Source organism: Apus apus, chromosome 2, assembly GCF_020740795.1.
Source record: "Apus apus isolate bApuApu2 chromosome 2, bApuApu2.pri.cur, whole genome shotgun sequence".
Taxonomy (NCBI): Eukaryota; Metazoa; Chordata; class Aves; order Apodiformes; family Apodidae; genus Apus; species Apus apus.
Window position 1 is genome coordinate 13908504 of NC_067283.1, and position 27565 is coordinate 13936068.

At 37.2% G+C, this 27565-nt stretch overlaps 1 protein-coding gene across 4 annotated transcripts in view; it reads right to left on the reverse strand.

Annotated features, from left to right (window-relative positions):
* Nucleotides 1-6357: 6357 nt before the first annotated feature.
* The window catches only part of CCNY (cyclin Y), a 121739-nt gene continuing 100531 nt past the window's right edge, over nt 6358-27565 (reverse strand). For all 4 annotated transcript variants that reach the window (XM_051609278.1, XM_051609279.1, XM_051609281.1 and 1 more), the window contains 3 exons: nt 18989-19155; nt 14580-14742; nt 6358-9103 (listed from right to left, as the gene is read on the reverse strand). In XM_051609278.1, coding sequence (XP_051465238.1) covers nt 8987-9103; nt 14580-14742; nt 18989-19155 — 447 coding nt within the window. In that variant the 3' untranslated portion in view covers nt 6358-8986. The remainder of the gene's footprint in view (nt 9104-14579; nt 14743-18988; nt 19156-27565) is intronic.

Below are 27565 nucleotides of genomic sequence, written 5' to 3' on the forward strand. Positions count from 1 at the left end.
TTGCTACCAATTACTGTGTTCTTGACACATTTAAAATTTTATTAGTTCTTACACAACTGGCCATGGATATTTATGGATATATTTCCCTTGTGAACTGCATTGTGCCTCCTAATTGCTGGTACTGAAAAACTGAAAATTTCCCTATTTATTCTCCCCCCCCCCCCCAATTTTTTTACATTTTGCTGTCTTCATTTCTTCTAATGGAAAAAATATTTAGGGTACTTAAAAAATCTTAGGAAACATCTCAAAGAACAGCTGTTTAAGTACTATAATCCACTCAATTTGCCCATGATGTTTTCATTTCTGGGAATCCAATCCTATAAATTACCAAATACCTGCATTCCTGAATACAATTGTTTTATTTTATGTACATGACAAATGAAGTTACTTTTATGTCTATCTAAATATTTCTTTCAATTATAAAATTAATGTATCTGAAAAAATATACAACTTTGGAAGGTTATAACATCTAGATTTGAAAGTTAGCATGGGCACTTCAGGCCATGTTTAACGTGCATTCCTCTACTGTAATACTGTTTTTTCTTCACACTGAAGAGAGTCAGGAGGACTTAGAGTTTTCACTTACTGTTTCCTGTTATGGCTATTGAATTCTTCTCCATTTAGTGGTTTGTGGCAGAATCCCCTTGACACCCACTTCTGGTCTGCAGGCATCCCTGTCCCAGATTGTGATGCTCAGAAGTCATTTTCATTTCAAGTAATGTGCCCCTCTTACTCTTCCTGCCTGCTGCAATGATATGACTCATCCCCCAAGTTTACAGGTTTCAACTCCTCTAACGCTGAGAAAGCAACCATAAATATCTGAGAGTGCCTGATGTGAGCTTTGTGTTTCAGTTCAGCTCTCCCTCTGCTCCTGGGACACGTGGTTGTGACACAATTGTACTGGACAAGACTTCATCTTCTCTGGACTTCCACTGATCAGTGCAAAACCCTCTATGTCCACTATTGAAGTACGTGCAGATAAATAAACCAAAGCAAACCCACTAGCTAACAATCCTGCTCTGCTCTGAAATGCAAAAAAAAAAATTCGTAATTCTTGACACAACCTTCAAATTCAGTGTTACCAATGATCTCTGTAATCTAACCCTAAGAGCTCGTTGCTACTAATGCAAATATCAGCTGCTGGATAGAGCAGGGAGGAGACCAGATTAGGTCTGCTTAAAAATGCTCAGGCTAGCATGCAGGGCCCCCAGCTCACAGCCCACCCTGTGGGGACAGGCAGGGCACAGGAGGAGGCCCAGCATGGGTGAGAGCATTGCTGCAGGGGGAAGCAGCTGCAAACACGTGTTAGGTTAGACGTGCACTGGGGCTGCCTAATGATACCGACCCAGTTTCAGTTTAACGCATCACATACATAAGCTGACAACTCAAACCAGCACAAATCTGCAGAATTAGACGGTTTCAGTGCTCAGGATTTTAGCTGCAAGGAGGAGGGTGAAGAATTTGTGGCATGGCTGCCATGGGAAGCTTGACCTCCATGCCTGCTTCACTGGCCTAGGTCTTGGAGCTCAGCCTGTTGCTGCTTTCCACTGCCCCAAGAGATCCTCTTTCCCTTCTTCCCTTTTCATATTGCATTTCAGCCTCACCTCCCTGGGAGCACCCTTCAAGTCTTAACAGGGATTGATAGGGTTGGGTTGTTTTTTTCTGTCAAATCCTGAGCAATTCCACATACAGGAGAATACAGTACATTCAGCAGTAGAAGCTGAAACCATGTTCTAGGACATTTTATGAAGAAAAGCTGAGGGAGATGGGCAGATACTAGAGCGTGCTGAAGAAATGCAAGTTGCAGTTTTCTTCCTTTATGTCTTCTGCAATCCCATGAAGTTTTCAATTTATGCTGTAATAAGTAAAAAGTTAATTGTTCATGTTACACTACGAAGAGGACAGTGCCAAACCCTGCAACCTTGTATCATTGGATTTATCTATTCTTAGTAAGTAGAAAAATCCAGACAAATGCAGTCCTCAGGGGGACAAACAAGTTCAAATTACATTTAAAATAATGACTTTTTCTATTAGCAACTGCCATAAAAATTCCTTATCTAATGCAGTGAATACAAAAACTAAACATGCACGTGCTGCACTTATTAAGGAGAATTTCACTCAAGTCTGAAATTATATTTAAAAATCTGAAATGGGAAAATTAGATGCTGAAATGGAATCTATGTATTTCAGAGAAAATTGATTTTCTGGCTCTGGTTTCTTTTCCTAAACAAAAATTATTTCAGAAAAATTAAAGGGAAAATATTGCAGCTGGGATCAGATCCATGTGTGCTTCAGCTACCTGCATGCCCTAAGGAACAGAATAACTTTGTTCTGCCACATGCCAGCAAAACAGAGCAGAACAAAATAAAGCCTTTCTAGCATAATGACAGCCTACCATAGAAAAGCAGTGATTTCATGGTCCAGATTTCTCTCAGGTCAGAAACACTGAAGATGTTGGCACTGAAATCCAGCAGTGGATTCATTACTAAACAGGGAAGCAGAATAACCATGTGGGTCCTTTGTTCACTCAGGCATCCAGGCTCTGTGCCAGAGTGACATGACTGGCTGGTCTCATTTCTCCAGATGAACTCAATACTGTTGCTTTATGCTTTGTAGTACCTATTTCTGTCCAGTAGAAGAAATCATTGATGCAAAGCCTTAAATCCAAGCAGATCTGGAAGATCCCTTTACTTGACAATACTGAAAAATATTCAAGATATACCCAACTATTTTCCTGGGATACAAAAATCAGTCCGCTAGTTTCTCAGAGGATGGATTTAGAATTTGTGCCCTACAAAGCACTGTTACTGTACATTTTCAGACAGTGGACTCACTCCCATGGTAAGATGTAAGGTGCATACTCTGGCAGTAGTAAGTAAATGGAATACTAACATTACAAACACTGGTGGTGATCTGGAAATGTAAAACATTTTCACTTTTGTGCAAAGTGACTACATGCAGAAGTTGCATGTCCTCTGTTCACAACCCTGCTAGTGCTAATGCAGAATTATGGTAACTACAATAATGAACTTGGATTTATTATTTGGGGGTAGGTGGGTGGGTGGTGTCTGCAATTCTTCTCACCCTGTCACCCCTCTGACTTCCGAAGTGTCATTGATAAGTACTGGGAGGTGTTACAAGCAAGAGACCCTCTTTACACAATGCCCACACTGATGAAGACACACAGCACCATCAAATTACCCCCAGCGGCTTTTGTTCTTAACAGGAGCTCTTCCACATGTTTTTTGGTAAAGCCTACCTCCAAATATTATTCATTATATTCTAGTACTTGATGAAGTGTGCTAAGCTTTTGCATACCCAGGATGACCTTTTACTTTACCTTACAAAAGGAACAGTATGGAATCATGTAAGTAAGGTGACCACCAATACTTTCCAAACACTACTAAGATTGTGTATCAACACCGAGCCCTGCAGTTCTAATGCACAATAGTCAAGATTATTTGGTGTATGTGTTGCTTCTGTTCCATTTTCCTCAGTACAACCATGTCTTCCTCCTCCTAGGATTTATGGCAATACAATTTGCATATTCTGTCCCACTGAAGGCAGACAATTATCCCTCAAACTCCAGGCCCAGGAAATTTATCACCACACTACTTAAAAGTATCACCAAATCCTTTTTGTATTAACACCACAGAAGATACAAATACATTTGTCCATCTTTATTTCCCAGTTTATTTTAAAACTACACACACCTAATTCCACCTTCTAGCACACCAATCCCCATCTTTTTGGTGTCTTCTTTTTCCACAGAAGAATGCTCAGCTTGCCTGAAATACATGAAAGGGAAGTATGGTGTCACAGGATGATCACTGTTGCTTACATTTAAGGCAGCAAGTGTATCAAAGCTGCCAGTTCCCAAGATACTGTTTCTATGGAGAACAATTTGTACTAAGGTCTAAAATAAAAGGGCATGAAAACCCTCAGGCAGCGAACCAAGAAAACACAAAGATAAGAAAGAATTAGCTCTAGACTTAAGTGTGCTGCAGACTCTTTTACACAAGGTGTCTTAATGTATCGCCTGGTTCAGTAAAGCCCTTGTCACACGAGTAAGTCTTCATCTGCCTTTTGAGGATGTGCTTCACTGACAGTGAATTCAAAAAGGGCAGCAGTGCTAGTGCCAAAGATTATTTAGCTTCAAGTTTTACTGCATTAGTTCCCATAGCACTCCAGCCTGTGTCAGGGATGCAAGGTAAGCAAAAGAAGTCTGATACTAATTATGTAAATACACTGAGTAAGCTAAAAAGTGCACAGTTTTCACAAAGACAATTCTTGGCATTTTGTTATTTGCTGCTCTCAATCTGTAGAGATCACTGACACAAAAGATGCTGATCAGTGCCTTGAGTGAGCTTTATACACTCTACAAAGATTCTGGACAACTTACATGGGAAACACAGGTATACTGCCACCTATCACCACATCAGGGGGCAGGAAAAAACAACTCTCAACTTTCACCTAATCAACAAATTGCAGCAGACCAATTGTTCTAGAAGGAACACAAGAAATCCAGTCTATTTGCACAGCTCTGTCACCTGCCTTTCTTCAATCTGCCATCCTGACACTCCTTTTTTTTTATTGGGAAGAGCTTGATGACCAAGTCCAGACCACAGAAGCAGACCCAAGTGTGACTTTCTTGGGTCATGCTTCCAGCTCTTTTCAAGCTGTGGTTCTAGGAATCACCAGACTCAGAAAAGTAGGCTCATGCACACTCTAATTTTTAGCATTATATCTATGTCTGTTATCACTTTTGGTTTCCTTATGATCAGCAGCTTTTCTTCTACATCTTTCCTTTCTTAAAGCATTTTCTCCTCATGGTGGTCACTACCTGCCTTCTGTTATTACCTTTAGTTTTTGCAACTCAAACTCTCATCAGTTCTGTGGTTTCCTCAAGATGTGGTTCAGCTGAAGAGAAAAAACAGCAGCAACATAACTAACATTTCAGGCAGATACATTTGTGTTTATATTGAGCTGTCTTCTCAGAACTTGTCAGAGACACTAAGTGGGCACTCCACTGCAGAGGTAGGCAGATGTTTTTGACAACTGTCAATTCAAGTAAAAAAAATTAACATATTCTGATTACAGAAATATGTTTGAAACAGAAGTGAGGAAAGTGCTAAAAGGCACATGGGGTGAATTCTTTCTTAAGACCACACAGAAGTTGAGAGCAACACGAGTCTGCAGTGGATGTGCAGTTGGTAGTTTAAACACATCACTGGAAAACACAATGTTCCTTATCAACAAAGGGTAACTGTAAATAATTTGTTGCTTCAGCTGTTAAGGCTTTGTTTTTTTTCTGGTTTGCCCTTTTAAATCCTCTATCCCCTCCCACATACTGCTATTTTTATATATAGCCAATGCTACCAGATGTCACATTGTCACCTGCCACCAATATACCACCATCCCTTTCTGATGGGGTTTTTGCTACTTTTAATCTTTACATTGTATCTTAGGTTTCTGGCAATAGGGAAGATAGGAAGTAGACAAAGAGGTGTTAAAAAACAAAGTCTGAACTAAGACTCCATAAATGTAAACAGTTCTTCCACCACGTTTTTAGTGTATGTGATAAACTAAGCTAAATAAGCTAAGGGTAACAAAGTCATATATACTGATCTCTCTCTCTCAAAAAAAACCCCCAACAAATCAAACCCAAAACCAAAAGATAAAAAAAGATAAATAAAAAAATACAGTTGTTGAAAAGGGCACCGTTACCCTGCTATGGGACCAGATTTTGTATGTTTTTAGCAACAGAAAATACTAATAATTTGAAAGACTGATCAGGTTTGTCAAACAGGGAAAAGGCGATTTGACTTTTTTCTTCTTTTTGTTCTTTATCATGTGACTCCAGTGTCATCAGTCCCAAAGAACAGCATCTGTCAATATGTATCATTCAATAAATATAAACATAAAATGAAATGTAAACAAGTTTGCAGATGGAAAAATAAATTAGGGAAACATCTCTGGGCTGCAGAATAAAAATCCTTAGAAGACACCTTTTTCAAATATTTATCCAATTACCAACCATAAATGACCAAACAAATGGCCCACTGGCTCAACATACAAAAACAATTCCTTAAGACAATGATGCTTGAAGGGACAGGTTTATTACATTTCCCACACCTTTTCGTTTCTGAGCTGGTGACCAAAGCAATAATGAAAACCTTAATCCAGAAAACATTTACAGCAAATTTAGTTTTAGGTTCTGAAATGAAAAACACAATGTACTTGTGCTGTTAATTAAAACACTATTTGGTTCTTCTCACCCCCTGGGTGATTCTCTGACCTTGCAATGGTATTTTCCATACAGTAACACTTAAAAAAACTACACTAAACACAACATAATCCTAAATAATAATTAATTTTTAATTACATGGTATAGAACACCTTGCAAACAAAAGACACTAGGTAATTTTTACTGACAGGTACTGTATTTTTTGGTAACTGTGGAACAAACCAGAAGAAAAAGCAAATAATTATTCTATAACCATGAGGGAAAGAAACATTCATCTAAATGGAGAGGATTCATATGGCAAAACTCAAACTAAAGAAAAATCCACACTTTGACCAGATTTTTTTTTTTTTAATTCTTAGTGCAAGAAACATAACCAAGTTAATCACAGAATCAATACTAATTAAGAATATGGAAAATTCTCCTATACAGAGGTAGAGTCCAGTGCACAAGGCTAAAACGATATTCAATAGTCCAAACAAGACTGAGCCAGGTTTTACGGAATCCACTTTTTAAAGTATCAGACTGTATGTACATACATACAATAAATAGACTATACAATCTTTAGAGTAGTTTAATAAACTTCACAAAAATTATAGTAGATGCATTGAGATCTTTACATAATCCAAAGTTCATATCTCTATCACCCAGAAATGGATAAAACCAATATTCCTGATACCAAGTTAAATGGAAAACAGTTTAGCAAAGTGTTGATAAATCAAAATATTTTACATATTTGTAAAGTCTAAATTTATGCTTATAAAGGATGGATTTCAAATGCTCTGAAAATGTTCCTTTTGATACCATCTGTAAAGAGGTTTTAAATGCTGTGATTTGCATTTGTACTGTTACAGTTTCCTTACATTCCATGCTCATGGGAAAAATGGACTTGAGATACTCACAGTTCTGATGCAATGGCACAGCAAGAAGTGATGAGAATCAGATTATTTTAAAGGCCCAAAGGACATCAGGAGAATTTATGGACAAAACCTTCATGTCTCCAACTACACAAATCACATTAGAAAGTTAACAGAAAACTGTTTGGTAGTACTACTTCAATCCTGTCAGGGCCTCTCCACCCGGAGGCAGGGATTACCACTGCACTGGAAATCAAGTGTGCATCTGGGGGCCCTCAGGTTTGCTACAAGCCCATAGGGCTTAATAAAACAAATATGGAATCTTTATGGTTTACCACAATAGTGCATAAATCAGGGGTGTCTGTTGCTATTCATTGCAGTGATAGTCGCAAAGGAAGGATTTCAGGGAACTGAGACTTCTCAGCTACATCTTTCTAAAGTGTGCAAAAAAATGGGGAAAAAAAATATCACCCTGGGGCATTATAAAGCAAATATGTTTATACTGACAAGTTATTTTGTATAAAAGGTTCCTAAAAATTCCAAGGGGGCAACAGTCACAGTAAGAGGGAACTAGTAACAACAACAAAGAGCTTTATATTAATCAGTGTTGAAAATTACGTTCACAGTTTGGTTACTTTTAATTTCTATAAGCACCTATGCTGAAAAACATGAGGGTTTGTATTTTATCTTCAAAATCAAATCTACTTGTGACAAATACTTTGTTAAGGTTTCCATTCTTCTCTTCTACAGGCCTTCTCACTGGAACAATTTTTTTATCATTTTTTATTTTATACAAACAGATTCACTTTGATTTAAAGTAAACATATAAACACTGAGAATATTGCTTGCAACAATGGACCTGGAGGTGAAGGAATGAACTTGTCAGGCCACACACAAAAAAAACTATCTCACAAAATGAATTCTGCTAAACTTCTAATGCTATGAAAATCTGCAAAAAGGATCACAAGATCTGTTGCAAATTTCAGAGATTTGGCCCAAGTCTTATCATCATCATCTGAATACTTTAATAACTGTATCTTTATAGTAAGGAAAAATAAATGATTCCAAGAACTCAGGAAGGCACACACACCCAAGTATACTATAAATAAAACACATCATGAAATTACGAAGATCTTCTGATCCCTGTACACACTTTTGGTTCAGCACTATGGTCAAGTTCTCCTTTTTGAAATACAGTAAAAGGCATACAAGAAATATAACATATGCATAATAATTATGAAGAATAATGCTAATAAGACAGCTTACAGAGAAAAGTGCAGTGAAAAAACCCAATGCTTTTTATTCAGGGGCTTGTGCTACTGTAAATACAGACTTTGTATTTGCTGCTGTGCAAGGGGAAGAATTTATGCTGGGAAGCAGCAATGAGGAATGCAAAAAAACCAAACCCAAATAAAAAAAGACATAAAGAGAAACCTTCAGGATAGAACCCTTCCAACTTCATTCCTCTTGTGCACAGTCATCTGACTACATGGTTTGTTTTCATGCTGCCATTTCTCCTCATGACTACAGCGTATTAGAAAATGGCACAGTTCTTATATATTTTTCTGCCTCTACTTCATTTTTTTTTGTTTCTTCTTCCAAGCACCTGATTTGCTGTTTCCTCATAAGAAGTGTAAAGCTGTTAGCCAAAGTGAGAAAAAAATTGTCACCCATCTTCTCTCCCGAACACTGATTTCTCCATTTCTCCTTCCACTAGGTATTTTACTCGTGTGCTACACAATGGGGAGGCACTGTAAAGGCAGCTTGACAGATTTAAAAATAAAAAAATCAGAAGTCTTTTTTCTTTAGCCCCCCACCCCCAGCCCACCCCCAAAAAATGGATGGATGAAACAGTACGTCCGTAGGAGTATTCCAGCCTCCTCTGTTAGGAGATAATAGCAGGGGACCATCTAACCACAGTCAGATTGTCAGCACTGACTGACCGTTTCTTTGCAGCTTTCCTGAAGTCCTTATATTTATCTTCACACAAGCGGGAAATGGCCTGTAAGACAAATGAAGGGAAAAACCTCAATTGCATTGACCACACCTGTACAAGTAAAACAAAATAAATGCAGATTTCTGCATACAGGTAGAACTACAGTAAGTCACTTCACTGAGCAAAACATGTGAAGAGCTTCTCCCCAAATCCTTGCTTATTTCATTAATCTTAAAAGAAAGAAGCACACTCTGGTTGCCACCACAGCTGCTTTGGAAGGACTGAGGGAGCACATTCCAAGCCTTTTCTCCACACGTTAACCATCACAAATCTCCATGAAGTAGCTGCCAAATCTTACCCACTGCTATATGGCAAGTCTTACATAGTACTTCATTGGTGAAAAATCGAGGAAAACTTAAAAAAAACATCTATAGAAATTGCAAGCTTATTTGGAGACGGTATCAAGAGGACGGGTCTTAATTTTTTCACTTCCCAAAAAATCTTGTAGTAATTGTATTTTTCTCTACTGATACATTGTCTGGCAGAATACCCACCGTGCTTTGCTTCCAAAGCTGATGTTTACTTGCCTTTCGGAGGCAGATGGTGATTTCTATGTGATCAGGCTTACATGGTGCCAGTGGGAAACGTAACTCGTATTTAGAGTAATTTGATTTGCATTGAAATACACAGTAAAGCTAAAAACCTTCTCAAGAAAGAGACGAACATTATTCAGACGTCAACTCCTATTATACTACACTGGAGTTCAGGGTTTATGTTTCCTCTACTGTTTTTAGCCAAGTTTAAAACAAGTATTTACCGTAGCCCTCATACACACAAATACACCAGGCCCTAAAATAGTATGTCTGTTAGTTCATATGGTTGGGACAGGCTATGGTTGGCATCAGCAGGGATGTTAAGTCTGATGATCAAACATGCAGAACTGCAGAGAAAGTTCACTGCAAGGAGTACTCAAGGTCAAATTAAAAACTACTGTGAACTAGACCAGTATTTTTATTTACTCAAGAATGCTTTTAAGTAGTGTCTTAAGATAGGATGTTTAATAAAGAGTACTATACAAACAAAACCACTACCGAGTGTTTGATTATAAAACAAGGCGACTACAAACAAACAGTCTAACTCCACTGCTCATCATTCTCTTTCTTAATCTTTACTTCTATAGCACAGGAAGTTGCAGCAGTGAAGAGACCTTTAGTTTTAATAGTCCTGCAAAGATCTGAGGCAGGTATGACAGAAGCACACAACCCATCCATCTGAGAGCAGGTTCATCTAATGCTTTGGTCAAAACAGCCATAAAACGTGGTTCATTAAAATAAAACCAAAACAACACAAAACCACCAAGAAACCAGTTATTACTTTTTAGTTGGATATGGAATTTCCCTTTTTTAAGACAACTCTTGAACACAGTTTTCTTTCTTGGTGCACATGAAGAGAACATCAGAATAAAATAAGAAATATTCCATTGCTTTGTAGACCATATCTCGCTTAAACCTGCTTAATAACATTTTACTTAATTTAACAAGGAACTCAATGGATTAAGAAAGTTCATGTAATTTAATCAGATTTTAAATCAAATAGATTAAAAGCATTTAATCATGAAATGATGATGCCTTGGCATGGATTGGCAAACAGGTTTATTGAGGTGGAGCTCAGCTTTTTTCAGCTGCCAAATCAGAATACTACCTTAGACATCAAACAGTGAGAGACGTAATCACTTTAAAAATGCCTGTTTCACAGGAAAATTTCTGTTCTGGCACTTGGTCAGAAAAATGAAATTTTGCTTCTAAGTGGCACTTAATATTTGGCATCTCATCTCTGGTGATTCATCATATGGACTGTTTAAAGCAACTCTGTATCTAAAGATGCCTCTTCATTTGCAAAAAATTTACAAAATTGACATTTGGAGCCCATTTGTCAAGTTCGTTAGTCAATTTTAGTGCAATATATGGGGAAACAAAGACAAAAGCAGAAAATAATAAATATTTCCAAAATAATAAATCCAAATAGCTTATAAACACCTTTCTGTCACCTGATGTTTCTGGTTTTGACAGTTGCAAGGGACCATTTCTCATATGAAATCAAAACATTCTTAAAAACAGCAACACTACTCAATCCTGTGAAAAAAATGGACAAACCAGAGAGAACTTAGCAGTGGCAGAGAGCATTGAGTCTGCAAGGATTATATATAAGGATAATGTAAAGGAAAATAAATAATATATATGTATCACTTGAAGAAGCAGAAGTTGTGATGACAGGGGTTCTCCTTAATTTATGGAGAATGAAATGAAGGACAATTGGGAAACTCCTAATAAAAGAGCAAGGGAGTTTTGCTCTTCCCTAGCTTCTTAGCTAAAAGGGTTCTGCACATACCAAACACAGAGGATTGCAATCCATCACTCGGACAGCAGGCAGCTGGAGGGATATAAAAACACTTCTCTACTTGTAATGTACATATTTTTCCCCTCTTTTTTATCTGTTTGATCTATGGGACTGTACCTCTTTAGGGTCAAGAAAACATGGCACGTAGTTGAAAGCATTTCAACTATGTGCCTGAGCACTATCCTAACAATAAAAAGTTCAGACAAGGCACAGTCAGTTAAACTGGGAGTGCACTAATGAAATCTTACAAAATCTAGCCTTGAAGTCACAAGCAGAAATACAATGGGCACATTTTGTAGACTTACGCCAAAAAGCAGAATCTGACTCATATTTAGCTCAGTAAACAGGAGAATAGCCAGGTGAAAGAGTAGGAAATTACAAAATAGTGGATTAAGGATGGATACCCAACAACCTTCTTGGCAGAAAAGTCTCCCACATTAGAAAACAGTTCTCATGAGAAGCAAAGAAAGCCTTGACATTTGACGTAATTAAAAGGAAGGGGAAAACACACTAGAACATATGCTGGTTGGAACAAACAGCATTGGCAGGTGGACAGACTGGATGATCTAATGAAAGGTTAGTTGCTGTTTTTAACTTGAATGATTCCACACAATGGAAGAAAAAAAGCGGGGTGGTCGTGAAAATGGTTTCTGGCTACTAGGTGTACTGGCATAACAAAATCAGGACACTTTTAGGCCACAGGCTGATGAAAAGCAAAAAAAAAAAAACTTTCATTTAGTCATCTAAAAGACAAAGCTGCCTAAATGTCAATTGTGGGAACATCAAATAAGGAAAAACATTGACTCCAGAAAACAATGTAATTTTTACAAAGTACTATAACCTCTTATAGCATCTTTAAGCTGCTGGAACTTGCCCAGCATTTCCATTTGATGAGGAACAGTATTTATAAGGCTTCCCCTTGGTCTTCTTGTTTATTTGTTTTTTTTTAATCAAAGGTGTATCAACCTTGTATTTGCAGAAATAGCAATGCAGATTTTGTCATGCCAGACCTAATACCCCTGCTTTAGATACATAAAATAGCTTGAAAATTTAAAAGTAGAAAAAGTGTGTTATAACCATTTCTCTATGAAAGACTTTCTGTGAATTCAAATGTCAGTAAATAAGTTGTTTTAACTTTTAGGACTGAGCAAGGTCCTTTCAGTTTACCAGACAAAGCAAATCCTTCCACTGCGTGTGTGCATTCGCTAAGTCTGCTGTCTGTCATCACAGACTGCAGCTCTTCTCTCAGTATCTAAAATATCACAACCTATTTGCTACCACGTCTACTCCACTTGACAATCCAGAAAACTGTTTTAAAAAAGAGAAGTCTGGGCTGAACATCACAGAATAGGGATAGACCTAGGGAAGTGCTGAAAATGCATTTTGATAATCCTTGGCAAGTAAAATGCTTAACTGCCCAAGGAACTAGGCTATACATCATGCTATCAACTAGATTCAAGGGCACATAATGACAACCGAGTACTGCCAGGGAACAAAGCAGTTCCCATGATGTTCCCTTCCTTCCGGCCGCTGAACAGAGGCCAGAAGCTGGTAGACCAAGTTGGCTTCACAGCTGATACTCCTCCACTTCCCTGAAGACATCATCTTTGGCTAGCAGGGCTACCTTACTGCCAACTTCTGCTAGCAGCACGAGACATCCCCAACATGGGAAAATTTTTAACATTATGGATTTATTTAAAAAAAAAAAAATATATATATATATATTTTAAAATATGCCTTCTGTTTAGTTAGTACAGAAGAACCATTAGTATTCTCTGGGCATTTACAGTCACTCCCTATTTTCTAAGGGTTTAGGAGCTATGACCATTACCTTCATATGTAATCCACTGCTGTACATTGTGTGTGATATAGGCAGACAACATTGGGAAATACTGCATGCTACATCACCTTCAAAAAGGAATTCACTCAATTTTAATATATATAACAGCACTTACTATCAAGACCCACCATCTAATAAATTAGTAAACTACCTCGTTGCATTTAAGAATACAATCCTAATGAATTTTCTTTCTTTAAAATTCTCTTCAATAGAAACAAAACCTGATGCAAAGTTATATCATGCTCCATACACAGATTTAACTTACACTCTCATTAGAGCTATCTGCAAAATTTAGAAAGAATCATCAGAAAGAATGAGAAATACAACTTTAATGAAATCTGCTTTGATTCTTTCTCCACCACTTTCTGTTCCCATTACAGTCACAAACAAGTCAATTAATCTTCCCACGCACTATTTCCCACCACAAAAACGTGTGTAGTTCTGCCTGCCTGTTTTACAGGAGCATTAGGAGCTTCAGACCATGCAAAGCTCATTCTAAACCACAGGTAAACAACCTCCAGTGCAAAGCTATTACATAATTATACAGTGTGTATTGTTAAAAGCAGTCAGCACCTTATGAAAAATTTCAAAATTAGTAATAAAATGTATGCAATAATGTCCTTATTTGAAAAACTTTGTATCAGAAAAGCTTAGGAAAAAAGATTCCTGCCTTGCAAAGAGCTCACAAATGATGATTTTAAATTCCTGTGGGAATTCCTAGTGCCCTGCATTTCACAGGCCCAAACCATCCAGTAAAGTGCTTTCTGCACATGGTATATTCAGGTCTCATAAGCATTCAAGATTTATTCATTAAAGACGTGTGCCCATTTCTGTTCTCCCATTACTGCAGAAAACACCAGGGAAGAGAACAGACTTGGATTCATGTGAAGTGGAACAGCGACAGACAACAAGTACATAGAACAGTTGTTTTCAGCAATCCTTGTTAATATTGTGTCCTTTAAGGTGGATAATCAGTTTTAAGTAACCAAACAAACACATAAAACCAAACTGTGAACAGAGTCATTGTAAAACTATGGGTACATTCACAAGGCAAATTCAGACAACTGGAACTGAAAAAGTAATTGAAAGCAAGAAAAAGTATGAAGCAAATCAAGCCAAAAAGCTGTCCACACATTCATGAATATCTAATGCACAAAAACCCCAGATATGGAAATCAGGGCACATGATATTCTAACATCTGATGGGAATATTTGGGGAGAGATTGTAGAAAGTAGGAACAATGCAAAAATTCTAAATCCCCCACATAAATTCAGCTCTGAGCAATCTAAAAAGAAAGTGTCTCACCTCAAGTTTATATGCCCTGTCCCTGCTGAGAGGCTCCAAAGGAAAACTCAGGTTATTCGCTTCTGCCAGGGAACGCAAATCAAAATAATACTTGGCATAAACACTGGAAGGGACATTAATGTTGAACTGCAACAGCTCAAGAAACTGGCGTTCCAGCTCATTCCTGTAGAAATAAGATAGATGTGAAAACATATTTCAGACTATGCATACTGAATGTAATTTACTTTAAATTGCAAATGGTAGAAACCAAGTTAATTTCTTATTCTTGCCAGACACAATTATGCCAGTTGAAGGTCCACCGAGCTCTATCGGTATACATATGCCATGAGGGATATGAAAGATGCTGCACTTTGCAGCTGCTCCTGAAATGTCAATCAAACTCAGACACAAACTTTTGCTAGCAGAAGGGCACCTTTATCTGCTTATCTAATGCGATCTGGGAAAGAAAAGCTAGCAGGTAAAAAATTTCCTTGTGTTTCTGCTGTACCTCCACTAGGTGGATCTGTACACACAGCTATGCAAACACCGCACACAGACATGCCCTACATTTGCCAGACATCTCTCATAAATGCTGCAAACTCTAACACCAAAATTACTGGAAAACTTATTTTCTCTCTTCAGCTTTTTGTAATTAATAATTTAAAACTAGTCATGGTAAACCTGAATTTTTCAGCATACTGTCTTATATTTCTTCACAAACAGAATGAAGCAATTTTTTCCCTAGGTGAAATGAAAATCATAGTGGTGATCATTTATTTTTCAGTACCTATAACAAATGTGTTTGTCTAAATGCCAGATAGGAATAAAGGCCCTATTTCAGCTCTCACCCTGGGATAAGTCTAGCATAGAAATACACTATTACCTACACCATTGTGTTAAAAACTACATTAAAAAATAAGTACATCAACAAAATTTCAAAAACTGCATGATAACTAGATATCCTACATATACAATGACATATAATATATTTAAAACGGTGATTTGAAGACATGAGAAAAAAATAAATGAGTGGTGAAAGCTGTACATGTTTGGTGAAAAGTGTATGGACTGCACAGCTATTTTATCAGCAGGTGTTGATTTACTAGGATATTGCATTTAAATTACATTTTGACTGCAGTGTAAATGTGCAAGGATTGTTCAGGCAGTTGGCAAAAGAAGAGGAAGAATCTGAGGATAAAAAGTACTGGTACAGTATTTTTCAAAGGAAATTATATTTTTTCTCACTCTTCACTCTTACATCATGATCATTCTCTTTCCTTACTTGCCAAAATTCCATGTTTACATCATAATAAATATGATTTAACATTAAAAGACTATCTGAAAGTAATACACGCATTGAAGAGTCTAACTGAAAAAAAAAATCCAAATTAAAAAAACTCCTTTTTAAGACCGCTATCTATAAATACAGAAGATAATCTTCAAATGTCCTTTTATAATGCCAAGATTTTACTTTGTGCAAGCTAAGCAGAACATTACATAGCCTCAGATTCTTATTCTCCTCTAGTTCCCAGATCTGAAGGTTAAACCAGCTGATTAAACTACAGCTGAGAAAGAACAAAAAAACCAGAACAAAACCCTAAGAGGTATTTTGGATTTGAACTAAGGTAGTATAACTAACCATCATACCCTTCTTCTACCTAATACATCCATGAGACTGCTTAAGTATGTGCTTTCCTGAGGCCACTCCCCAGATTCACATGGAAACTCTAGGTGATGCTACTACATACATGACTACAGACACAGGCTGCAGTTCAGTCCTCCCAAGGGTCTGTTAGCACAGTACTGCTGGTGGCTTCTACAACTCAGAAAGGTCTGCATAATGTTCTGCAAGATACTCTAATGCTGACTGATTCACAGAAGTTGAAGATTCTGACTGCCATTTTTCTACCTTATTAACTACCTGAAAAATCAGAAAGAAAAGAAATCCACCACACTAGGGAGAGAAGGAGAAAAAAATTGGAAAATCTGGCAGTGGGAATACAAACATCAGGTCATCAAGCACCAGAATCTTTGCTGGAGGATTTGCCAGGAGCCCCAAACACAAAGCTCATGAGTGAGATCACCAAGTACCATATAGAGAGCACAGGCTCCCCCAAGGCCTCTGGTTTTGCAGTTTGTGAAAACCCTAAAACCTTTGAGAAAAGGTTAAGAAGCTAAAAACATTAAGGACAAGGACTCTTCACAATTTGGCTTAGAGAATGTGCTGTGCAGAGAGAGGGCTGATGTTAGCATGGGAGAACAGCTCTGCCATGTGAGTAATGGTGTTATATAGCTCCAGTGCAACTTCTAACAGAAGCATCATCACCTCTTTGTCAAAAACAATAACCTCTTTATTTATTTCCCTTCACATCATCACTGCATGCCTCATCACTTGCCTTACAAAAAACTCCAAGAATCAGCAATTTCAAAATTCCTATTTATAACCATTCCTGATAAATACTGTCACACAGCACAGTCAAACCTCTGCTTCAAGCTGCTCAGTACTCTACTTCAGCTCATTTCCCAGCTTCAGAAATACTTTAAAAGCTCCCAGAAGTGAATGGAGGGAGGCCCTTACTGCCATTGGAATAACTGAAAGCGTGAGAAAAGGAACAAGGAAAAAGTAGCTTAGCAAAATCATTCAGGAAACACTCAAAACAGACAAGGAAGCATGACCTAATTGTTCTGCATGAAATAATATTGCACACAGAAATGTGAAGGGCCTGATATTAGCTTCTTGTCCACCTCACCCTCCCTTTTATTTTGGAAATCTCATTCTGTCTGGGTTGTCAGAAAAGAAGTATCATCAACCATCCCTAAAGTAGCTCACATATTTTAAGACAGACTCTGAATCAGTGTTCTGCAGTATTTCCCACCTCTATTTTGAAATTGGAGCTTTCTTCAAAACTAATCAAAGTACCTACACCATGCCACAGCAAGGCAAGCTTTGCATTTTTCACTTTGACTAAGGAAAAAAATCCACCTTCTTGCAAATTGCTTGTTAAAACAAGATTTACAGATAGCTTTTCTAATACTTTAGTAATGACAGCTACTCACAATTTATAAGCTTTATCTAGCAGTGTATGAGTATGTTTAATTTAAAGCAATCAGCTGATCCTAACATTCAACCTTTCCCCTGCAGATCATTTTTAGACCAGTTATAAATCTGACAAACATCAAACTATTAAGAAACTAAATTAGGGCTGCTTTAGCTACAACTTTTGCTCTTTCACTGCTTTGAGATTGCAAACTGAGATTAAAAAATATTATGTCCGTATAAACACTTCTTTTCCTCTGCTTCCCTCTTCCCTCCTCCCAGAGTGCTTATCCACAACAAAGTCTTCAGTGGCTGCAATCCCGACTTAAGTGAGTTAAAGCACAGACAGGTCTCTATACTTCATTACAGATTCTTAGCTCTGCGCATCTTTTTAATAATTTTATTGTTATTAGTTCTTATAAAAGGAGGAGTGTACCAGTAGACTGAAAAGGTCACTCTGAATGCACAAGCTGCAGTGGCCTGTTGAGGCATCTCTCCCACCAGCAGCATCCCAGCCCCAATCCCACTGCAGCCCTTCCAACACCACTCTCGTGCCTTGGAAAGCATGTGTGGTGTGGGACTCAGCCCTGAACACACAGATGATACAAACCCCAGGCACATGAAGCCAATATATGTAATACCTACTAACCAACCAAGCAAATAAAAGCTCTCAACTGTTTGGTGAAATTATATTTCATGTTAGTATTTGCAAATATTAAGATCTTAATTATGTTCATTCTTCCTATAGTTTCTTTTATTACTGTTGGCATGTACTCTTAATATGCCTCAGGAGTATTCAGGCAGGTATTACAACTATGTTGTAACAATATGAACTTCTTATTAATGCCATCAGATTAAAAAAATGGAAAAAACGGAAATTTCTCATTGCTAGTTAAAATACTAGACTTCTAACATATTGGAAATTAACTCAGCATCAAACAGGTGGGGCAAAACCCCTCAACAACTCAAAAGCACTGGTTCTGAATAATGGCAGTAAATACGTGGGTGATCATCTCAGGATCATTAGGATCACAATTATTTGTTTCCTGCCTTACATGTTGGTCTACTGTCTGTATGGAGAATCAGCTTACGAGAATACACTGAGACTCACTGGATTCCTTGTCAGGTTATACATTTAAATATTCTGCAAGTCTGTTTTCATCACCATGCATGAACATCCAGTGGTAAATACAGTTTCACCAGAAAACAAAAAAATAATTAATGTCTTCTATGTAAGCAACTGTCAAGTAGACCTCATGCCATCTATCAGCATCACCATGTTTAGATAGAAAGCAGATATACAAACTTTATATAATTTATGAGAGAACTTCCTGTTGCACTCATACACCCAGTTCTTGGCATTCTTTGACAAAAATAAACATACTGCACTCACATGTCTTCGACAGTGATATCTTTCAGAATCTGGCAGTAATCCACGTTCCACACTGCCTGGTCGTCCCAAACTTTGGATGCCAGAAGAATCGCACCCAGTACAATTCGCTTCCAGTTTGCTGGACAGATATCTATCTCTGCATAAGTTAAAAGTCTTTCAAGATATACCTGTGGAAACATTACAATCAAGACTTAATCTATTTTGCTATTAAGTAAAAATTAAAAAGAAAACTATTCTCACAAAGCTATCCCAGCAATTTAAAAGGAGTAATCTGCTTTCAAGAGATTGTTTCATAAAAGCTGTAGGTTTAAATAAACACATTTACACCAAGACTGGATGTGACAAATTCATATTTTAGTTGGCCTTTGCCTTCTGATCATATTACCAGAAACAAAACTGTTATTTTTCTATCTGTAACTGTTGCTAATATACTCACATCTTGGAATTAATTCAAACGAGAACTTAAATAAATTACTAAAATAATAACATAAATAAAATGCTAATTACTAATGAGGAAAGCAAGGATATACTACCAGTAATAGTTGCTAACTATCATACAAACAATTGCATTTGTAATTCACAGGCAAGAAGTTATCAGATATGGCATCATGTCATGCAGGGCCCCTCTGGTGAGCCTGTGTGAAGAGGTTCTCTAGGCACCTATAGGACGGACAGAGAAACAGTTACCAAAGAAACAGCAAGCTGAATAGAGAGGAAAAGTATGTGCTGAGAAGGTAATTCCTGAGTTTCCTCTGGAGCAATAAGCTCTGGAGAGGAGTAACAGTAATCCTGTTGGATCCACAATAACTAACAAACTCAGGACACCATAGTCTGGCTCAGTCTGAACAAGACCACCAACAGGCCAGCATCAACCAGAGCTCATATAACCCAGATTTCATCCAAGAGGGTGGTGGCTACTATTTACATAGAGTACAGGATTATACACCCACATCTGATGAAACAAGGGAGCCTGGAGGAACTTTCTGAATACCCACCAAAATGCTGCTGGGGGACAGTGGGAATGCAGGATGACTCTCTATGTCCAAACACAGAGCTAGGATGGGCCCTGCAACTGATGCTCCAGCCAGGGAGCTATGGGTGAATAAGTGAGGGGAAGGAATAAGTCAAGATGCTCTGTGAATAGTTACCTGCTATTGATTAACAGCATCTCAATTACATGAATAATGGCAGACTGATAAAGAACATGCCTTCTAAGAAACACTAGTTGTGAGTGATCTGTGTGGCCTCTCTATTCCCTGTTAGGGGAAGGGAAATTACAAGTGTGAATATTTACATATGAAGTGAAGAAAGGTAAATACTTCTGCAATCCACAACACTTGAACAGTTTATATACTAGTAGAGATAATACATCTCATGCAGTTTGACTAAGTTAATCTTTATTAGCACCTAACCAAATAACACCCAAAGAATAGCTAATATATATTAAAAAAATATAATCAAATAATAGCAGAAGACTAGTAAATATATAAAAATCTCAATGTAGGATGCATGCTGATAAGGATTTAAGAAGAAGGGGAAAGTGGAAACATGGGGGGGAAACTTTAAAACCCAGAACAACTCCCTTGCAAATTTTCCATAAGGATGTGCTCTCATAAAAGCACACACAGTCCTTTCAGTGATCTGTGCTTCTCGAAAAGTTCAGCATTAGTAGAAAATATTATTCTATTAGTAACAAAATAATAAAAATATCTATATTGAAGCTAAATTATTTTTTATTGTACAGTAACATCAAGGCAAATTACATCCTTCATATAGTTATCATAATTATGATAAGTAGAAGTGATTAGAATTTGGCAACAAGACTACTGAAAACAGTAGACAGCTGCTGTATAATTCAACATTTTACAGAAAAAGATATATTTTACCAAAAAATGTAAACATCTGAATACTTGTACTTAGATAATCAGCCCACAAAACTGTCTCATACATTCTGCAGTTTAAATGACACAATGAGTGAGAAATCATGGGAAAAAAATACAAACCAGACAATATTAGACAACTTTTGTTCAGAGTACCATCACAAAGAATAAGTTCTTTAACTGAAGGAAAATAAAACTTGAGTTCCAGTGTCTGTAACGATCATCAATACACTCGTATAATGAATTAATGTAAAAAGTATACAACTTCATACAGACTAACTTTCTCAAGCAACAGATTTCTCAGTCCACTGTGAAGTTGTTCAAACAGGTTTCACTTCTAGCAATTATTTAAGGAAAATTAGATCCAGTCATTAATTAAGTTAGTAAATTCTACTCTGATTCAGAAGGAAACTTTTGTCATTGCTGTCACTAGCATCAAGGAAGTGAACTTGTTCTGCAGTTTCATTTCTCACCCATGAAACCACTTGCTGTGCACAAAGGAGCACAGAATGTGAAACTACAAGTGCTGCAATATGACAACAGACACGTTTACTAAACCCAACAATTAGTCTTGATATGCTGGTCTATAAAAATACAGGTTTGCATTTACTGAAGAATAACCTATTATTTGTGTCTTGTAACGGATCTTACAATACCCTCATCACTGCATTGTGATAAAAACCAATTAAGGTGGTTATTTAGATTGCTCATACTCCTATCAGGCTCTACATTGACAGAAAATATTAGATTTAATGAGATACTCTGATGAAAGTGCAATACATATAGAAAACACCACACCTACCTCGAAGGCTGCATATTTTATGAAAAAAGAACACTGCCCAAATTTTGGGGATATCTGTACCCTCAAATAAATATTGGACTAATTTTAAACAAGTAACAACAGCTAACTTATAGAAGGAGAATACATACAAAATGGTAGCTGCATAGAAATCTTATTTGGAAAAGCATCACCTCGTTCATACTAGCAATATTGAAATAGTGTAAATTAATTTCTGAAATTATAGAACACTCAGTTGCAGTATGTTGGATACAAAATAAAAAGGACTGGTGAAACAAAAAATTAAAAAGTCTCAGTCAAAGACCTTTGGTTTTCTCCCCAAAAGGTTCTCTATTTTTCTTTTTTAAATGAGGAATTAATCTTAATCATGTTTTAGACACTTTGTTGAACTCAAGCTACATCATCAGGCACAAAAAGACAGGCATAATAAACATTCAAAAACATATTTGAAAACAAAGATATACTGAGCTACGCAGTCACAATATTTACAGCATGAGACCCCACAGATGAAATTGTTTTATTTTCACTTTTTTTTCTTTAAAAGTAAGAAACATACAGGTAGCAGGGTATCATAAAACTGAAGCTGAATTTTTCAAGAGGCCACACGCTAGACTCCTGAATACACCACTTCTTCAATGATTTGCCCCTGCCTGCCATTCTAATGCTGAATGGCAACCCTAACATTATCTTGTAATACAATATAAGAAAATATTACTAATTGTTAAAAAAAAAAAAAAAATATTTTCCTTCCTCCTTAAGTACAAAATTACAAATCCCAAAGTATGTGTCAAACTCATTATTAAAAACAGAGCTTTGACTTCTTAGTTATAACATCACTCTGAAAATATTTTCATGTATATAACTTGGTCTGGGGATTTTTGCCTATTAAGGCTTTCCAAGTGGTATATGATTCCAAAATAAACAGCACAGTTTAAATGCTCTGATAAATGAAACTTAAGTCCCTAAAAATAATCAAGAGGTTGCTTCAAGGAAAGGCTTCATGACAGAAACTGAAAGGAAAGTGTGTAAGTGGGTGAAGTAGGAACAGTAGTGGAGATTCAAAAGACTCACCTCTTCTCTAAGTGCTCTTCTAAAATGACAGAAACACAAAGATCAATAAAAAGGTGGCACATGGATCTCACTAGAGTCTGCAATAGCTGATGGTTCTGTGTAAAAGGCTGGCTTTTGCTTTCTAGGCAGCCTATGTAAACAAACCCCTTACACACAGTATTACACATACTTGTTCAACTTAGCAAGCAAAACTGCTCCTTGAATTATGAACAGCATTCCCCAGAATTGTTCCCAGGGAGCATAAGACTTCTTTAAAGCACTACATCATGCTAATAAGGGAGCTTTGTAAGCAGGAAGTGTATGGAAGACACAATATTATGTAACTCTTAAATTAGAAAATTAATTTTTTTTGCTTTGTATCAGTGCTTAATTTGACCCTTTACTGTTAATGCAAAGCTCTTAAATTTCAACTTCCCACATGCAGTTTTAACAGATTTTGAATGGATACTCCACATCTATAGACACACAAAGCTTACAGAAATCAGAAAATAGTATCCTTTCTTATGTGGAGCTCTAGCATAGAAAGAGATAAAAGAGAAAAAAAAACATTAAAAGCAATGGTTCTGTTGCAGGCTCAAATTCAAAGGCATTCAGAGAAGAAAAGTAAACTGATAAGAACAGATTAAGATTGACATTGCATGGAAGGACATATATGAGAATAATTCGTAACAGATGAACTTACACCTTGCACAGCTGAACCTACACCTAAGGCAAAAGAGCATAAACTAGCTATTACCCTCCCACCAGCACACACTTGAGAAATCCGTTCCAAAAATTAAACAGGAGTCTGATAAGACACTATTCTTATACCACCTTCACTACTATATTTGAGCATCTTCTAATAGCATTGTGGAGGACATGAATAATCACTTGAGTCCTTAGTGGTAACTTGGGCTTAAATCCAGACATAGAGTTTGCTGGAGTGAGTCTCTGTATCATCTTCTGAGAAAGCTGACAATGATAAACACCTCACTAGGAGAAAGGTGCTTAGTGGGGCTTCTGCCTCCCTTCCTGAAAACGCCTTAAAAGAGTGTTTTGTTCACTTGCTGTAGCCTCGTTGGCTCCATCTTAGCTTTAAAGTGTATGTGTTCAAGTAAACTAAGACAGACAGAAAAAGCACAAGATGACTTCATGCAGCAAACATTTGTAAAAGTTTATCAAAGTCATCAGTTAATGTGAAAATTCACTGTAATCTAGGACTTGTCTCCCAAAGACAGGCCTATGCTGTTGCAGCAGTGCTGCTCTTCCAACTTTCAATCAAACACATGGTGTCTTTGTTTTAGCTCTTCTCTAGCTCTAGTTCAGAGAGAACCAGGTGACTCAGCAGACAGTGAAATTCAGGCAGAGCAAAGGCTGGTATGTATCTGAGCTCTCTCCTAACTGATGTAGAGTATCCTCACAACAGCACTATATACAAAGCCAAGCGAGCTGCCTCCTTTGGAAATGTGAGAAAGTTCATTATTCCTGAGTAACGGAGCTGTTAACCACTGTTTTTAACCTCAGAGCATTTCAGTGTATTAGGCTCAGGCCATAGTAAGAGCCCAAGCACCAAGATTTTTACTTTGATGGGACATCAGAGTGAAAAGGTGAGGTGGAGCCTGCCATGTGCTCAGCAGCCTGTCCGACTGAAGTGGATGCTTCTGGCTGCTGCAAAGATGTGCTGAATCAGTGCAGACTTTTGGAGAAGGGCCAGGTGGCTCTCAGCCATTTGAAGAGGGAGGTTTGGTGGGTGGTTCATCACTACACTATTCATCCCAAACAAACTTGTGGCTGGTGGGAGAACACCACCTGCTTTTGCTGACAAAAGCAAGCAAGTCTTCCCACATGCAGGCAGGCACACTCCACCTCCTTTAAAAAAAATAGAAAAAAAAAATTACCTGTAATCATAAATGTGACATATGGAAATGCCATTTGTATGTAATCATGCCTATACATTGAATCATTGCTTAAACACGGGTAATTTTCTTAAATAAATCTTGAGATTTGATGTGTTACTATGTAGTTCAGTGTATTTGTATATTGCAACAAATTTCACTGGCTTAATTTTAAAAAACAAAACACTTTTTACATTTTCCTTAGCACTAGCTGCTGCAAAGTCATCGAATAAAGCTGAATTTTAAGAAGCTCACTGTAGAAAAGAATACTGTAACTTGCATTTCAGAATACTGGAAATTTACATATATTTCAAGAGACCAAAAATGCAGAAGAAAAAAATTAGTTTAATTTTTAACAGAAGCCTGAAAACTTCATCTGCTTTAGATTATTTCAGTAGGTGTTCCTCTTACAGACCCAGAACTAACAGAAGATAAAATGAGCTTTTAGTATCTAGAAGACATACGTTAAACTAAATGCCATTATTTGCTTCCACCTGCTTTTAACAGCTGTATCAATGCTTAAAGAATGGAACTAAAGTTTAAAACAAATTGAAGCTGTTACACCAATGTTACTTTTCTTCAATTCAATTCATCCTTTGCAGTGCCTCTTTGGAAAGCAAGCTTTTGTGGCAAAACTTCTGAGCACTTTTCTACTAATCATCCAAAAGTTGAATTCCAAAAAGACAACAGACTTATTCAGCCATAATTCAACACCTCGTTCTCCTCAAACACTAATCACTTCCAGAAGCCATCTTCATCACACATACCATGACCCACTTAGTTCTATGACTGTATGTTTATAGATTTTTACAGAATTATAACAAGACCATTTAAATAAGATTAAAGTTACTGTTGTGACATCAGCAGAAACACTCAGTGGCTTCAAACAACATATCATTCTCAATTCTCACCTTGCAAACAAGCTTAATTCAGTGCTAATACAAACGATGCTACAATCTTCAAAACTCATTTGTATGATAATTCAACTCCTAGCTGAAATGAAAATGCAGCTCTGATCTGGAAAATATCAATGGATGTTGGTCCATCAATAAATTTTTACTTCCAAACTCAGTATCTCGGAGTCTGATAGTTCCATTATTAGTCTACCATGCTTGGGGATGAACCACGTGGTTTTGTACAACCCTCAGTCTAAGAAACTTTGATGGACAATGCTTGCCCCTCACTGCAGACATTTTAATAAGCTGGATGCATGTCAGATGATACACTGCACAGAGTTAAGATTTCAGAAGAACAATACTGGATTATTATTTCCCATCTCTTCTCACAGACTCACACAAAGATTTCGAAATGACTGACCTTGATACTTGGAATATGAGCAAATTATTATTTAATCATAAGTGAAACCAATTGGGTGAAGAATTGCCTTTGTTAAGAATTCATTTATCTGATTTAAAATAATTTAATTCTATTAATTAAATAAAATTACCACTCCATGAGTATAGATAATACCAAATTGGCTTTGAATTCAGTGAACTCTGGAAGGTTCATTAGCTTAGACGCACCACCACAGGAACGCAGCTAAATGGCTTCCAAAAACATTTCAGGTCCAGCAGAGGCACCGAACTAATTTGTTTCACATGTATCTCGAATCCATAAACCTGCAAGACCCAGAATGACACCATGCTGACCCAGCATGGATGCCTCTGATCTTAAGTCCCAGGACTTGGACTTGTCATACAATGGTGGAGAAGCATGTAGCCATCAATATCATCACTAGTCCTGGAGGGTTTTTTTTATCCAGACAAGGAACTGTAACACAGCACAAAGCTAACTAGATCAGCAAAAGCATCTAAACGTTGGCAATGCTGCTCCAGCAAGGCCTCTGCTGAGCCAGAACTAATCCCCAGGGAGATCATCTACAGTAGGGTTAATCCATCCTGGACTTCCTGAGTGTTTTATAGCAACCACAGCATCCAATGTTGTCCCAGTTATCTGGGACGTCCTGCTCCCCATAATCCTGGATAGTAGAGTTGGTTACACAACATCCCAATCAACAGAACCTAAATCCATTTTAAGCAATTGAAAACTAAAGACAGCAGGTCAATTTTAATTAGTGTGACGCAGCATCCCATTTTTTCCATCTCAGAGGATATTACAATATACTTTGTGCATTACATAATACTCCTAAGTAGAAAGAAAAGTTAAAATACTGGAGGAGGTTTATCTCTTTTTTTTTTCTTCAAGAGGATATACATCAAGTAGTACAATGTCAAATAATTTCAATTCTGTATTTCAAAATCAAAAGGAGCACTCAAATTTTATTAAAAACCTACTATGGGTTTCTTACAGAAGTTTTGTTTCTCTTTGTTATTTCATTTTGAAGCTGTTCGACATTAACCTCCCCAGTATCCCACTGATATCTCTTATTACACTGGAATTGCAGTCTAAGCACCCAAGATACCCTAATTCTTTTTTTAGCCTTTCCTAGAACAATGGAGCTGGTTTTCTATGGAGTTCTGTGAAACTTCCATCCTCGGAGAAATTCAGCACCAAGCAGGCTCTGATCAACCTGATCCAGCTGGTTGTGCTTTGAGCAGAAGCCATACCAAACACGATCTCCAGAGGTTCCAATCTAAATTATTCTGTGATTGTATTTGCCTACTGGAGTTTCCTGTGGTGCAACACAGAGGTGAAAAACTGTGCACTGCCTCCTCAGAGGCTGAGTGGGAGTCTCAGCACACTAAAGAAATGGGTGCTCTCTCAGGAATGACACTGACATTACTAGAATAATTCTGACTTTTAAGGCAGCAGCAAGAGAAAATAGAGCTTTATCTTTTCTCATGCTGTTTTTATATTGCGTTGTGTCAAATTATCTCTCTACTTCACCAATAAAACTCTAGCAGTTTTAATTACTTCCCACTTGATTTATATTGACAGAAAGGAGATGATGCTTTTGGTATTTTAATTACCATAACTGAGTCTCTACAAATTA